The sequence below is a fragment of the Carcharodon carcharias genome, chromosome 10 (assembly GCF_017639515.1).
Source record: "Carcharodon carcharias isolate sCarCar2 chromosome 10, sCarCar2.pri, whole genome shotgun sequence".
NCBI lineage: Eukaryota > Metazoa > Chordata > Chondrichthyes > Lamniformes > Lamnidae > Carcharodon > Carcharodon carcharias.
The window spans coordinates 25319021-25334603 of NC_054476.1; the positions used below are offsets into that span (position 1 = coordinate 25319021).

General features: G+C 40.2%; 1 protein-coding gene across 1 annotated transcript in view; it reads right to left on the bottom strand.

The window, feature by feature from the left end:
* The window catches only part of LOC121283504 (golgin subfamily B member 1-like), an 82523-nt gene that overhangs the window by 16300 nt on the left and 50640 nt on the right, over nucleotides 1-15583 (bottom strand). Inside the window, exons 21-22 of the mRNA XM_041198163.1 lie at nucleotides 15234-15338; nucleotides 475-10710 (exon numbers count right to left, since the gene is read on the bottom strand). Coding sequence (XP_041054097.1) covers nucleotides 475-10710; nucleotides 15234-15338 — 10341 coding nt within the window. The remainder of the gene's footprint in view (nucleotides 1-474; nucleotides 10711-15233; nucleotides 15339-15583) is intronic.

A 15583-nucleotide genomic window follows, 5' to 3' on the forward strand; every position in this document is an offset into this window, starting at 1 on the left:
ATGTAAAATATGATTACAGCACTTCTCCTGTGCCCTTCCTTTCTCATTAAAAGACAATCTAAACAAAGCATTTTGCTAACTTTACATAGCCTGAAATATAAATCCTGACACTGAGCAATTTCAAGACAGGGTTAATATTTCATACTATATTTTAAATTTAGCACCTTGCAATGGTTCTCTACTTTTGTTGCTAGGCAGCGCCATTATTCTGTAAGGCTTTAAAAATGCATTTCCATTAACTAAAGTATAAAAGTCAATTCTAAGATAGGGCTTGAAGTTGCACAAATCAATGAACAAGGTAAAATGGTATTCTACTTCAAATTCATCTGAATGCTTGAGTTGGAGATGCTGGAGGTCCTCTAAAGGTCTGTCTCTCTCATTCTGCAGAGCCATCACTGCTTTCTCAAAAGATTCTGTCTGAGAAGTAAGCTCCTTATTCTCATTTATGATACCTAAAAGTCTTTGCTCACTCACCAAATCTTTTGATAATACAACCAGCTTTTCTTCAGTTCTTTCCTGAAGCACTTCAACAGCTTTCTCAGAGATTTTAATCCTGGTTTCTGACTTGGCCAGACCCTCAGCTTTAATAAGTTTGTTTTCAAGTTCCTCTAAATTTGTTCTTTTAACATTGATTTCCTTTTTGAGCTCATCACATTCCAGAGTTTTAAATTCAAGTTTCTGTTGAAGTTCAAGAATTAATTTTGTCTCATTTGCTTCAGGTTTATCCCTTTGTGTGTGTAAAGTAGCAGTCTTGAGTTCTGTAACTTGTTCCATAATTTGCTCATTCTCTACTTGCAAGGATTTTATGCTTTCATTACGTTTTTCAAGGGAGCTCTGTGCTTCTTTCCATTGTTTCTCAAGGCTGCTTTTTTCATTCTCTAGATTCTTAATTTGCTGCAGTTGCTTTTGCAGTAGCTCCTTCAACTGATTATCTTTCAAGGACAAGACCTGGTTAAGCTCCTCCCTGTACTTAATTAATTGTGCTTTTAGCATTGCATTTTCAGAATTAAGATCATCCATCTGGTTGAGCAGATTTCTGATCTCTTGCTTAAGTTCATTGTTTTCAGTTGCACTTTCCTGAATAATACTATCTTTCTGACTTAGCATATCAAGATGGCGCTGCTCCAGTTGTGTATATTCCGATAAAATACGGTCTCGGTCATCTTGAAGGGAGGCCATTGATTTTGTAAATGCGTCCATTTTGGCAACGACTTTGTCTTTCTCTTCTCTGCTTTTATCAATCTGCACCTGTAATTCTTTGGATTCACTGGCTGCTTTTTGGCTATCATGCTGGAAAATATTCAACTTCTCCTCATAATCCTCTATTTGTTTTCTATATTGTTCCTGTAATTCTGCTACATATTCTGAAATTTCACCATCTTTTGATGACATGAGTTTCAAGATCTCCACATCTTTATTGCTTAGCATGAGCTTCAGCTGTTGGGAAATAGCATTCTGCTTCTGTAGGTCAGCATTTAATTTCTCATTTTCAGACTGAAGCTGGTGACTTTCTGATTGTTTTTCTGTCAGATCTTTTTCCAGCATTTGCTCTGTTATTTTCAACTTGGTTACAGAATGGCTCATGTCAGAAAGCTGTGCACTTAAGTAATTATTTTCCTGTGACAATTTGTTTAGGGCTACTTCTTTTTCTTTTAACAATCCCTCCATCTCTTCGATTTTTTCAGTGTCTTTGCAAATGATCTCTTTCATGTTAACCATTTCATTCTGATGCTTGCTCTCTGCGTTTTTACTGCTCACAGTAAGTTCATTTATTGTCTGCTCTAACTTCAAAGCTCTGTACTGGAGTTCTTTAAGGTCGAAGGATTTTAGCTTGATTTCTTCATGAAGTTTTTGTAACATTTCTTCCTTTGCTTGCACTTGATTTTCTTTATTTTGGATAGTATCTTGGAATCGAGTTTCCCATTTCTTGCTTTCTTCAATAATCCTGTCTCTGTCATCTTGGAGCGAGGACATACACTTTGTGAATGCTGCCAAATTCGCTAAATTGTTATTCAACTCGCCCTGAAGCTTCTTAATCAGCAGATCCCGGCCATTTAGTTCAGCCTGTACTTCTAAGAGTTCTGCAACCACCCTGTCTTTGTCACGTTCTAACAAATCTAGTTTGTCCTGATAATTGACTATTTCTTTTTGATGAATTGTTTTCTGTTGATCCAAAATCATAAGTAGTTCCTTCTCTTTTTCAGTAATTTGGGCTTTTGTTTTCTCTTCATTTCTTTGTAGTTCTTCTGTTAGCCCTAAGCACTGCGCGTGAAAGCCATTAGCTTCACTTCTAGCATCACGAAGCAAGGCTTTATAAGAAACAAGTTCTTCTTGAACTAGTCTGATTTGCTCTTCAGATTTGGAGGCTTTCGTAGTTGCAGATTCTAGTTTCTTTCGAATTTCTTCACAGGCAGATTCGGTTGTCTTGATTGCTCGCTCCAAATCCAAAATAAGTTCCTGATACTTGATGCAGTCCTTCTGTAATTGATTTATTTCTTGTTGCTTTTCTTTTAACAGTTCTTGCAACTCTCTGGTTTCACCATAGGGTCTGGTTTTACCTCTCCGAGCAGACCGTAGCTTCTCCTCAAACTCTTTAACCAATTTTATTTCCCGAGTTTCCTTTTCTCTGACCAATTGACATTTCTCTTCTCTGAAGCCATGTAATTCATTGACAAGTGAATTGTTTTGCACATGAAGTGTCTTCAATGCTTCTGTTAACTGATCGATTTTGTCAGCACTGTTAAGTAATTCCGCCTCCAGATACTCTTTCTCGTTTTTGACTTTCTCTGACATTTCTTGAACATTTTCAAGTTCTTCCTGGAGAAGGGATTTGTCATCCTCTAAAATTTTGACTTTTTCGTTTAAGTTTACAGTCTCTTGCTGGTAAGCTTTTACTTCTTGTTGAAGTTCTACGATTATAGCATTCTTTCCATGGCTCTCCATCTTGTGATGCAACTTCAATTGTCGAAGCTTCTCGGACAGCAATGGTCTTGCTTGATCCAAAACTTGAATCTCTCCAGCCTTGACCTCCAGAGATTGCATGCCTGAAGATAATGACTCATTTACTTGGAATTTATCAATTTCAGACTGTAATTCAGACTGATAAAATGTCTCTTTGGCTTGTAGCTCTTCTAGGATAGATGTAGATGTGTTAAGTTCCTTCAGTAAATGCTCTTTCTCATTCTGAGTTTTATCAATCTCTGATTTAAGCTCCTCATAGGTTTGCTTTAGCAAGTTGTTTTCCTCTAGGAGCTGATTGTACTGAATGGGCAATTCACTCGTGCGGCTCTGATTTGCAGCAGAAATGGTTTGCAATTCACTGTTGATTCTTTCAATCTCCCCTTCAAGCTCTTGAACTCTCTGCTGCTTGGATTTTGTAAGCTTTCTCATTTTGTCCTTCATTTTTTCATTTTGATCACTAGCCTCCTCAAGTTGTTTCTCAATATTTTGCCGCTCAGCCTCAACTTCACGGAGTTTGAAAACTACTTCTTGCTTTTCCTTTCTGGTCATTTCAACTATCTGTCTCATCTTATCCATTTCATTTCCAATGTTTTCATAGGACTGCAAAAGGGACTCATATTCATTCTTTAATTCATCGCGTTTTGCCTTCCACTCTGACAGTTCTGCTGCCTGGGAATTTTTTAGTGAATCCAGCTGGTGAGAAAAGTCTTGCTTCTCTTGAGTTATTGTTTCTAGTTTATGCTTTAGACTTTCGCATGCAACATTTAAGTTCTGTTTTTCTGTGAATATTCTATCTACTTCAGAAAGAAGCCTCTTCTTCTCTTCATGGTGTGCAGAAGCTGCTTGCTGTAAAGGCTCAAGCTGTTTCTTCGTTTCAGCCAAGCTTCTTTCAAGGGTAGAAATCTTGGAAGTAAGTTGTTCTTTTTCTGATGTTAAAGTATTAATATCCTGCTTCAGAGTTTTATTTTCCTTCAGGGCCTCTTTCCGGGATATTAGCGCAGCTTGTAGCTTTCTCTGAATCAGCTCTTTAGACTTGCTTTCTTCAGAATTATCTGCTGCCCTCTGTTCAACTTCGATGGTAGAAGTTTTTGTTCTTTCCTTTTCCATTTCATAAAATATTGCTTGCTTTTGTACTTGTAATTCCAGTTCCTCCAAAAGCTTTTGTTTCTCAGACAATGTACATTCCAAGGACTTTATAGTGTTATCACGTTCCTGTAAACTCTCATGAAACTTCACTAGCTCTGATTGCGCAGACCGTACTTGTTGCGTGTGCAGGTTCTCTTCTTCACCTGCTTTTTGAGACTGGTAAGCCCGCTTCAATAATGATTTGACATCTGCATTCTCCCCCTTAAAGGTGGTCAGCTGTGTTTGGATTTGCTCTCTCTCTCTGTGTAAATCCAACTGTTGTGTTTTGAGAGTAGCTATAGATTCAGCTGAATTTTCTACAGTGAGAGAATAATTTTCTTTATCCTCTAGTGCTCTTTCCAGAGCAATTTTGAGGTCATTTTCAGCTTGGATTGACTGCCACTGATTTCGGAGCCGGTTAATCTCTGCAGCCTGACTCTCCCTTTCCTCTTGGTGCTGACATTCTTGACTGGATAGAGAATGCTTTAACATTTGGACCTCTTCTGATATTTCAACAATCCTAACTTGTGCACTTCCTAACTCTGATTTTAGTTTTGTTTTATCTTGCTGAAGTTGTTCATTTTCACCTTGAAGGCTTTTTATATCAGCATCCTTAATTGCTAATTTCTTCTCAAGAACCTGAACTTCATCTTGCTGACCTAAGGCAGCAAGCATTTTGCTCTCCTGTTCCTCAAGCTGAACTTTAAGCTGTTCCAATATCTTTTCTTTGTCATTCAGCATGACATTGACAGAATGCAACTGCTTTTGCAAAGTTCCTATTAACTCTCTATTACACTCAAATTCTGTTAGCTTTGTCTGATATGTTTGGTGAAGTGCAGTTAGCTCTTCTTTCACATTTTCTAAATCTTTGGTTTGCACAAAATACATTTCTGAAATGTTGTTGTATTCTTCCCTCTGGAGGGAGAGCTGCTCTTTATGATGTTTATCCTTCTCCTGACCCTTTTTGATGGTTTCCTTCCGAGCCAAAAGGGCTGCCTGAAGTTTCTTTTGTAAATGTTCCTTTTCTTGTTTAAGCACATTTAGCTGGTCGACGACCTCAATGACACCAAAGCCACCACCTCCAGGAGCTTCACTTCCAACGTGCAATTCTGTGTTTGAGTGACCTGTTTCTTTAGATAACGCGATTTTAAGTTTCTCAAGGTCTGAATTAAGTCGATAGCACTCATCTTCGAATGCTTTCTCCTTTTCTTTTAAAACAGACTGAAGTTGTGCAATTAAGGAATCTTTCTGTTGAACAGTTTTAAGCAATTCCACAGACAGGGCTTCCTTTTCCATTTCCCATTTACTGACATTTTCTTGCAATTGTTCTATAACAATTTCTTTTGTGGAAAGGGTCTCACTAAGAATATTTATATCAGTGTCCTTTTCCACCAGCTGTTGTTTCAGGGCTTCAAGGTGTGATTCAAGCTGTTTGATCTGATTCTGACCAATTGTCACTTCAGAGGTAAGCTCTTGTTTCTGACTTTCAAGCATTCTGCAATTGTGCTGCAATTCTGTGATTTGCTGATCTTTCACTGTGTCAGCGATGGCTCCTTTTTGCAACTCTTGAACTTTCTTCATCAAATCCCTTCTAGTTAGTAATGCAGCTTGAAACTTCTTTTTCAGCAAGTCCCTCTCCTTTGTCAGCACTTGTGTTTGCGAAAGCAACTGTTCATTTTCAGTAGCAATGCCTTGGTACTGGATTTCTTTTGTACTCAGAAGAATTTCTTGCTGTTCCAGTTGTTTCTTATGCTCCTCCAGTTCACGTGTAAGCTTGTCTATCATTTCATCGGAAACACAATATTGCACCTTAAGCTTTTGTATTTGATTATTCAAGTGTTTTTCCTCTTCTGCTGCTTTAACCATTTCCTTTGATATGGATTCTGTAAGCTGCATAGTAGAGGCATCCTTTTCTCTCAGCTGCTGACTGAGAGAAAGCACCAACTCTTGCTGTTGGTTTACTTGCATAGTCAATATGTGTGCCGCTTGCTCCTTCTTTTGCAGGGAATCAAAATGCTGAGCCCCTTCCTTGATTGCATCTTCCAACTGTTGGGACTTCTTGTTAAGTTTCTCCTCCAAAGCACTGATCTGTTCTTGTACTGAATTACTTTGTTCATCTAAAACGTGTTGCTTTTCTTTTAGTTCAGCTTGTGATTGCTCCAGCATCTCCCGAAGATCAGTTACCTGTATTTGTAAAGCTTCTAATTCCAAGTGATGACTTAATTTGGTTTGCTTGAGTTCATTACGGAGTGAAAACTTTTCTTCTTCAAAAGAAATTAATTTATCAGCCATGCTTTCTGTAATTTCTAACCTACCTTTTTCACTTGCTGAAATGCTACTTTGCAAATTTTCAATCTCTTTTTCTTTCTCAGATAGAATTTGCTTTAACTCATTCACTGCAGATTCACTGCTGAAAACCAAGGCTGACAATTCATCCAGTCTGGATTGTTTTTCAACAACTTGCTGACTGAAGTTTGATGCCAGCACTTCTTGCTCTTGCAGACGATTTGCACTGGTATGTAATGCAGATGACTGTTCACAAAGTTCCTCTTGCAAATTATCTAGTGCCTTTTGTAAGCTGCCTATTTTAACATCTTTCAACTCTGTTTGATTCTCTAAATTGCTCAGTTTCTCTGTTAGCAGACTATTTTTCTCAGTTTCCCTTCCAAATTCCACCAACCATTTCCTTTCTGATTCCATCAGATTTTGCTCTAATTTCTGAACCTCCAATTTCAGTTTTGCTATTTTCTCTGATTTTAGACTGACCTGCTTTTGAAGACACTCGTTTTCACCCTTCATATGCTGTGCAACATCAAGCTTCTCATTAATATCGCACATTGTTGCAAGCTTCTCTTCAAGCATCCGTAATTCATCCGATTTCTGTTGTAACTGCTTTTGGTATGAGGCACTCACTTGTTCCTTTTCCATCTTCATCATGTTAATCTGGTGATCCAATTGTGAATTTCCTTTTTGGAGTCGATCACACTGCTGATGAAGATTTTCAATCAGCACTGCTTTTTCTTGATTGTCTTGAGCTGATTTTTCACTCAAAGTCTTTAGCTCTGACTCAAGTTTCTCAATACACTGTGTCTGATCCATATATTTTTTGTGAAGGATTAGTTCATTTTGTTTTGAATCCTGATTAATCATCTCAAGTTGTTCTACAGCTTCCTTATATTGGATTTTTTGTGCTTCTAGAGCTGCAATCTGGCTATCCAGATTCCTCTGATTAATAGCAAACATTTCATCTTTTTGCTGCAAAACATTCCCATAATCAGTTAATGACACCCGACTCTTCTGCAGATCCTCTTTTAGTGATTTAACTTCAACCATCAAAGAATTTGCATTACTCTCTATGACTTGAATATTGTCATCTTTTTCACAAAGTACTGTCTGAAGTCCTGCTATTTCTTCCTCCTTTGCACGAAGCATTATATGAAGTTCCCTGAACTGTTCAGACTGTGCAGCATATCTTTCCTGCAGGTGGCTAAAAGCAGTTTCTTTATCCTGCAGTAACTCCTCAAGTCGTTTTGAATCAGAAAGCATGTTTTGCACTTGATTCTGAAGTTGAGAAATCTGCTCTGTGCTCTCGGTGAATTGTGATTTCAGCAAGTCACTCTCACTCGCTTTGTCTTGCCATTTCCTGACAAGTTTTCTCTGCTCTAAAATTGAAGCCTCCTTTTGAACAACAGCCTCTTTCAACTGGCTTATTTCTGAATTCTGTTGGTTTATTTGACTATTTAATTGTGAAAATAAATGTTCAAGATTAATAAACTTTTCACTAAGTGCTGCATATTCAGTTTCCTTTGCCTGTATCTTTAACATCAATGCTTCATTGCAAGTTGTGGTACTCTCCTTGATCTGCAACATAGCCAGCTCCTTATCCTGAATAATAGTCTTTAGCTGTTCAGCTTCAGAGCTAGCAGCTGCCAGTTGCACTCTAAGCTGCGAAACAGAATCCTCGGTTTCAGAAAATACTGCTTTGACTTTGACACACTCTTCGACTTTACAGGCCAGCAGCAGGTCTCTTTCCTCGATAGTGCGCTTTAGCTCATGAGCTTTCAAAGTCATGTCCTGGATTTGGTTTTGAAGTTTCGAAATGGTTCCCATATTTTCTATGGATTGCAATTCCAGTGCGCCATGCTCTGCGGCCTTTTTCTGAAGCTCTCCAAGTTCAACAGTCTGCTGTTGAAGGGTTGTCTCTTTCTCTTGCAATGTCTGTTTAAGCTGAACGGCTTCACACATCATAACTTGCACCTGAGCTTGCAATTGTGAAATTATCTGCACATATTGGTACAATTGCCTTTCCCCTTGCAACATTTTGCCTTGCTGCTGTTGCAGTAACATTGCCTGCTGATTCGATGAGACTTGTTTCTCTTCAAGCTCCAATGTAAATTTCCCAGTGGCAACATTTAAGGTGCTGGTGCCTTCATTCATTCCCACTTTTTGCGAAAGCAAGCATTGAAGGGCTGTAATCTCATCTGTTTTACTGCTCAGTGCAAAGCTCATCTCCTCAAGTTCCTCTTTAAATTTGCGATTTTCAGAGCTGAGAATTTGTGCTTGATCACGTGCGTGCGCAGCCACAGACTCACAGTCATTCGTTTTTTTCTGCAGCTGATTCTGCTCAGCAGTCCACTTACTGACAGATATTTGTAACTCTTTATTTTCGCTCTGAAGCCATTCTTTGTCAATACTCAATGCTTCCATTTGCTTCTGCAACAACAAAATTGTATCAGCTTTCTGATTAAGCTGTCCCTGCAGGTCATGATTTTCAATGGACTTGCTGCTGAGGAGAGATTCTCTATCATCCAACTGCTGCCTGAGCTTTTCCTTTTCTTCTGTCAATGCTTGTACTTGACTCTCTAAGCTATTAGCAGTAAGCTGGTACTGACTTAGTGCTTTTTGCAGGCCATTGCATTCAGATAGTTTTTCTTTTAAAGCCACATCCTTGACCCCAAGTTCACTACCAAATTCCTGAATCTGATCTTGTAGCTGCAACAATCTCTCTTGTCCTTCACAAAGCTGGTTTTGGAGTGACGTACATTCAGCACTTTTTTTGCTCAACGCAACCTCCTTTTCAGCGTTTAAAAGCCTAAGTTCTTCAAGCTGTACTGCCAAAGGCTGCAACTGCCCTCTAATCTGCTCAGTAGTTATTTGATGCTCCAGAATTTGATTTTGCAGAAAGTTACACTCATTTATTTTTTCACGCAACTGCTCTTCCACTGTTACTTTCTTCTGCTCCAAAGCTTTTAGAAGTTCTAGCTTTGGGGTTAACGCTTCTTTTTCTTTTTGAAGCTGGGAGATTGTGCTTGTGTACTGTAAAATCTGTTCTTCTTTGGAAGTTATCCCAATTTCTAACTGTTGCACAACATCATTTTTCTTTGAAAGCTCATCATCTTTATTATTAAGGATCTTCTTGAGATTTTCATTTTCAGCGGACAGCTCTTTCATTTGACACTCCAAATTGGACTTGATCTTCATAGTATTAGCAGCACTTTCATTTGACTCAGATAGAAGTTTAGCTTGGTCTGAAAGGCTCTGAACTTGATTTTTCACCATTGCCTGCAGTTGCACATTTGTTTCATCAAGTGTTTTTGTTTGTTTTTGCAAGTCAGTAACTAATCTGGTCACTTCATCCACTTGCCTTTTTAAATCTTGCCTTTCAGTTTCTTTAGCCTGTACTTCTTGCATCAGTTGAGAATTAGCTTGTTCAACAGTTTGAAGCCTTTGCTCCAAAGAGGCAACAATATCCAGCTTCTCCTGCAGTTTGCTTTCAGCTTCTTCTCTATGTTCAGCAAAATGCTTGGATAACTTTGCCAACTCTTCCTCTTTTCCAACAGACTCAGCTATAAGGTTGTTGCACTGATTTTTCAAGGTTTTCAACTCATTCTCCAAACATTGTTCTTTCTCCTCCTTCTCTTGGAGTGAACTGTCAAGTCTTCCTTTTGCCGAGCTGATTTCAATCAACTGAGCCTTGAGTTTTTCAATTTCTTGTTGGCTGCTAGCATTTCTTTCCTGAAGCTGTTGAGTGGTTATGGAAACCATATTTTCAAGTGAGGATACTTGAGCTCTGCATTCTACAAGATGAGCTTTATTTGATATATTCTCCTTCTGTAATTCTGAGCGTAGACTTTGAATTACGTTGTTATTTTCTCCAATCTGCTTCATTAAAGCATTAATTTCTTCCCCCTTAGCTTCAGCTTCATGTTGAGCAGTACTGAGCTCAGATTCTACCTTAGAAAGTTGATCTACAAGTGTAGAAATGCTGGTATTCATGGCCTGCTCATCAACAGATTGAGCCTTCTTTAATAACATGACCTCCATTTCAACCTTTGCTAAGGCTGCTTGCAGCTCTCCAGTCTCCTGTTCCTTATATCTAATTTGCATTTTCAATGTTTCATTCTGCTCTGAATATTCTGCCATGCTCTCGGAAAGGACAGTCAGCCTATACTCCTTCTCTACAATCGTCTCTTTAAGTGTGTCAATCTCTCTTTCACAACTTTGCAAATCATCAATCAGACGGGCTCGTTCTTCCAAATGGCTCGAATTAAGCCGTTCTAGCTCATCATTTGTCTGCTCTAGTTCCTGGCGTAGAACTTCCATTGCAATTTCCTGTTTCTGCACCTGAATAACACAAGAGAAGATATTTATATAACAGTGCAAACACATGTACATTTGGTAGCCTGTATTCTTTTACAATAATCTGAATTGGGAAAACAGATTAATTTCTGTTTGACTTTGTACAAATTACGGATGATTAAATAACTTAGTCATACATTCTCCAAACATTTAAAAAGAACTCAAACTAAATTAGTCAAAGGTCTCTCTGGAATCAAAAATTTACACTAGAAATATCAAAAATGAGGTCAAAATTTATATTTCTAAAGCTCTACTCTCCGAGCGCAACATCCTGTCTATGTTTGAATATCTCTAATGGTTGTGCACTACTATCTCACCGAGTCGATTATTCTAAACATTCATCACTTTTGGTGTTAACTTCTTATTCTTTCATGGGGTGTGGGCATTGCTGGTAGGGCCACCATTTATTGCCCATCCCTAATTGCTCTTGATAAGGCAGTGGTGAGCCACCTCCTTGAGTCGCTGCAGACTATGTGATGTAGGTACACCTATGGGGCTGTTGGGAAGGGACTTCCAGGATTTTGACACAGCACCAGTGAAGGAACAGCAATATAGTTTCAAATCAGGATGGTGTATGGCTTGGAGGGGAACTTGCAGATGGTGGCGTTCCCATGCATCGGCTTTGTTGTCCTTCTAGGTAGTAAAAGATACAGGCTTGGAAGGTGCTGTTGAAGAGCCCTTGGCAAGTTGCTGCTGTCCACCTTGTAGATGGTACACACTGCTGCCACTATGCATCAGTAGTGGAGGTAGTGAATGTTTACGGTGGTGGGACAGGTGTCAATCAAGTGACTGCCTTGTCCTGGATGGTGACAAGTTTCTTGAATGCTGTTGGAGCTGCACTCATTCAGGCAAGTGAAGAATATTCCATCCCATTCCTACTTGAGCCTTACCAGATGGTGGACACACCTTTGGAAAGTGAGATGATGAGTTACTTGCTGCAGAATTTCCAGCCTCTGACTTGCTCTTGTATCCACAGTATTTCTAGTATTTATATGGCTGGTCCAGTTCAGTTTCTGGTCAATGTTGATAGTGGGAGTTTCAGTGACGATTATGCCATTAAATGTTTAGGCTTAATGGTTAGATTCTCTCTTGTTGGAGCTGGTCATTGCCTGCCTGCTTAATATATGAGGAACGTTTGTGGACTCTGGGTCCATCCTCGATGGAGTTTAGAAGGATGAGGGGGGGATCTGATTGAAACTTACAGAATACTGAAAGGCCTGGATAGAATGGACGTGGGGAAGATGTTTCCATTAGTAGGAGAGACTAGACCCGAGGGCACAGCCTCAGATTAAAGTGAAGACCTTTTAAAACAGAGATGAGGAGAAACTTCTTTAGCCAGAGAGTGGTGAATCTATGGAATTCATTGCCACAGAAGGCTGTGGAGGCCAGGTCATTGAGTGTATTTAAGACCAAGATAGATAGGTTCATGATTGGTAAGGGGAATGGGGTTGAGAAACTTATCAGCCATGATTGAATGGTGGAACAGACTCAATGGGCCGAATGGCCTAATTTCTGCTCCTATGTCTTATGGTCTTATGGCACTTTGTTTGGCCCAAAGGTTTCTGGTCACTTATTATCCCAAGCCCGTATATTGTCCAGGTCTTGCTGCACATAGATATGGTCTGCTTCAGTACCTGAGGAGTCACAAATGATGCTGAATGTTGCATCAGCGAACATCCCAACTTCTGACCTTATGATGGAGGGAAGGTCATTGATGAAGCAGCTGAAGATGACTGAGCCTAAGGCACTACATTATGGAACTCCTGCAGCAATGTCTCTGCACCGAGATGAGTGACCTCCAACAACCTCAACCAGTGGAGAGTTTTCCCCCTGATTCCCAATGACTCCAGTTTTGCTAGGGCTCCTTGATGCCACACCCAGTCAAATGCTGGCTTGATGTCAAAGGCAGTCACTCTCACCTCACCTCTGGAGTTCAGATCTTTTCTCCATGTTTGGACTAAGGCTGTAATGAGGTCAGGAGTGGCCTGGCCTGGCCGAACCTGAACTGCATCAATGAGCAAGTTATTGCTGAGTAAGTGCCACCTGACAGCACTGACGATGACACCTTCCAACACGTTGCTGATGATAGAGAGTAGACTGATGTGGTGTTAACTAGCCGGGTTGGATTTGCCCTGCTTTTTGTGGACAGGGCACACGTGGGCAATTTTCCACATTGCCGGGGAGATGCTTAGGGCACGGCTAGTTATGGAGCCAGTACTATTGCTGGAATATTGTCAGGGCCCATAGCCTTTCAGTGCCTTCAATGTTTTCTTGATATCACATGGAGTGAATCAAGTTGAGTAAAGGCTGGCAACTGTGATGCTGGGGACCTCCAGAGGAGGCTGAGATGGATCACCTACTAGGCACTTGAAATTGAAGATGGTTGCAAATGCTTCAGCCTTGTCTTTTGCACTGATGTGCTGTGCCCTCTCATCATTGAGGATGGAAATATTTGTGGAGCCTCCTCCAGTTAGTTGGTTAGTTGTCCGCCACCATTCACAACTGGAAGTGACAGGACTGCAGAGCTTAGACTTGATCCATTGGCTGTGGGATCGCTTAAATCTGTCTATCACATACTGCTTACGCTGGTTGGCATGGAAGTGGTCCTGTGTTGTAGCTTTACCAGGTTGACACCTCATTTTTAGGTGTGCTGGGTGCTGCTACTGGCATGCCCTCCTGCATTCAGGGTTGTTCCCAGGCTTGATGGTAATGGTAGAGTCGGGAGGTTAGGCTGGTCCATGAGGTTACAGATTATGGTTGAATAAAATTCTGCTGATGTCATAGAAACATAGAAAGTAGGTGCAGGAGCATGCCATTCAGCCCCTCGAGACTGCTCTGCCATTCAATATGATCATGCCTGAACCTCTATCTCAATGCCATACTCCCACTCTCTCCCCATACCCCTTGACGCTTTAAGTATCTAGAAATATATTTCCTTCTTAAATATGTTCAGTGACTTGGGCTCCACAGCCTTCTGTGATAGAGAATTCCACAGATCCGCCACCCTCTGAGTGAAGAAGTTTCTCCTCATCTCAGTCCTAAATGGCTTACCCTGTATCCTGAGATTGTGACCCCTTGTTCTAGACACTCCAGCCAGGCGAAACATCATCCCTGCATCCAATTTATCTAGCCCTGTCAGAATTTTATACATTTTAATGAGATCCCCTCTCATTCTCCTAAACTCCAGGAAATACAGGTCTAGTCAACTCAACCTCTCCTCACGTAACAAACCTGCCATCCCAGGAATCAGTCTGGTGAACATTCACTGCACTCCTTCTATGGTATATATATCCTTAGGTAAGGGGACCCAAAACTGCAACCAATACTCCAGGTGTGGTATCACCAAGGCCCTGTACAGCTGCAGTAAGACATTCTTGCTCTTGTACTCAAATCCCCTTGCAATGAAGGCCAACACGCCATTTGCCTTCCTAACTGCTTGCTGCATCTGCATGCTTGCTTTCAGCACCTCGTGGATGCCCAGTTTTGAGTTGCTGGATCTGATCAAAATCCATAGCATTTAGCATGGTGGTACACCACACAACATGATGAAGGGTATCTTCAATGTGAAGACTGGACTTGGTCTCTACAAGGGCTGTGCAGTGATCACTCCTATCGATACTGTCATGGACAGATGCATCTGCGACAGGTAGATTGGTGAGGATGATGTCAAGGCGGCTTTTCCCTCTTGGTTCCCTCACCGCCTGCCGCAGACTCAGTATAGCAGTTGTGTGTTTTAGGGCTCTGCCACCTCCAGTGGGTCTGTCCTACTGTGGGACAGGACACACGCAAGAATGCTGATGGAGATATTTGAGATATTGTCTGTAAGCAATAATTCCGTGTGTATGATGATGTCAGGCTGTTACTTGTCTAGTCTGTGGGACAGCTCTCCCAATTTTGACAACAGGCCCTTAGGTGTTAGTGAAGAGGACTTTGCGGAGTTGACAGGGCTGGGTTTGCTGTTGTCGGGTAAAGGCATTTTTCTCACTGCACATATTTCTGCTGAGCTACAACAGTGTACCACATTCACAAGTCTTGGTTTAGGCCTACTTCTACTTGAATATTCATTCATCTTAAAGAAGAAGTTTCACCTTTCTTAAAAAGAATGTTATGAAGAATTACAATTTCTTCAAATATATTTTAACTTCTCCAATACTCTTGATTTTATTAAAACAAACTTAAGTGGCTTGATATCATGCCACTAGTAATGTGTTGTGAAGATCTGGATCATGTTACAGGAATGGATAGTCACCAATTGCTATCTAAACACTATGAAAAAAAAACACTACATAGTTAAATAAAAACTATATAGCCATTCACCATGATACTTAAACAAATATCATAGAATCTTACAACACAGAAGGAGGCCATTTGGCCCATTGTGCCTCTGGCTCTTGGAAGAGCTATGAAATTAGTGCCACATCCCACCCCACCCCACTGCTCTTTCCCTATCCGCCCACTTTTTAAATATTAACAATTTGGCTGGTTATATATTTTTGAAAATGACATACTTTTTCTTTGTTTGAAGAAAGCTTCTGTGTGAGGTCCAGGACTATATTTTTCTGATCAGCACATTCGACTTCAAAAGCACTGCACTTCTTGGTAACGTTTCCTAGCTAATAGAGAGAACACAAAGTATTCCTAAATGCCACAACTTTTAGCATAGTATGTAAGTACAAAAAATAAGCACTATTTGTAAAACTAAAAAAAATAATTTTTTGCTCGCCTTTGGCAAAAAAAGACGATTTGGGATTTCTCCTACTGCAGACAAGGTAGGAGGAAACCCCACTGTTTGTGAGGAAGAGCTTGCTACAGGAGGGACTGAAGGAAAATCAGGCTTGAAGATAAAACAATGGTACAA